General features: G+C 62.6%; 1 protein-coding gene across 1 annotated transcript in view; it reads right to left on the reverse strand.

Annotated features, from left to right (window-relative positions):
• RHOD (ras homolog family member D) overlaps window positions 1-862 on the reverse strand; it is a gene marked incomplete at its 5' end in the record, with an annotated part of 9,315 nt that extends 8,453 nt beyond the window's left edge. The window contains one exon of the mRNA XM_010837832.1: window positions 848-862. Within this exon, the coding sequence (XP_010836134.1) occupies window positions 848-862 (15 nt within the window). The remainder of the gene's footprint in view (window positions 1-847) is intronic.
• Between the last annotated feature and the right edge of the window lies 1 nt (window position 863).

An 863-nucleotide genomic window follows, 5' to 3' on the forward strand; every position in this document is an offset into this window, starting at 1 on the left:
AGTGGGTGGGTCTCACCCTGCCCTGGGGCTGACAAATCCGCCTGGACAGGCAGCGGGCATGCTGGTGGGGGAAAGACAGTCCACGTGCCCAGGCATCGACGACATGCCAGGTACCACCCGGGGCCATGTCTTAGCCTTGCCTTAATGCTACCTCACCACCACCCTTGGGTCTCTCCACCCAGGGAGGTCTCATGAGGGATCGGAGGCTCACAGAGGCTGAGCAAGGCACGGTGGCCCCCAGCTGGGGGAGACTGAGGTGCCAACCCAGCTGTCTGACGAGGTGGTTGTGTTCTGACCCTCTAAGGCTGAGCCCACAGGACAGCCATCGTAGGGGCAAGAGCTGGGTGAAGACGTGATGTCTCCCAAGAAGAACGTTTGCCACTTTTCAGTGGGTCCTTCCTGCTGCAGCTCAGCCCCTGACTTGTGTGAACTCACTCATCGCTGCGACCCTGAGAGCTGGGCACCACAGCTATTCCTATTATGCAGTTGAGCCAACAGGCACAGAGAGGGTAAGGGGCCTGCCTGAGGGCACACAGCTGTGAGTCCCGAAGCCAGGATTTGAAGCCAGGAGATCTAGCTTCACCACCCCAGAGTGGTCAGTCCTCTTAGCCAAGGGGTGCCACCGAGGGTTCTCTTAGGACCCACAATGTCCCCAGGCCGCCCAAGTCATTCCCCCGGCACACCTCCCCCGGGTAGGTGCCGTTCTTGGCACTTTACAGACGATGCCACTGAGTCACTCCTGGGGGCACGGTGAGAGCTGCCTTGGACCCCAGGCTCTGCGGGGAGGCAGGATGGGCGCCTGTCCCTCCCTCCTCGGGGGGCAGGAGGCGCCGGGGGCCGCACTCACCTCGGGGAAGGCCCCC

This window comes from Bison bison, unplaced genomic scaffold, assembly GCF_000754665.1.
Source record: "Bison bison bison isolate TAMUID 2011002044 unplaced genomic scaffold, Bison_UMD1.0 scf7180017864080, whole genome shotgun sequence".
NCBI classification, from domain to species: Eukaryota; Metazoa; Chordata; class Mammalia; order Artiodactyla; family Bovidae; genus Bison; species Bison bison.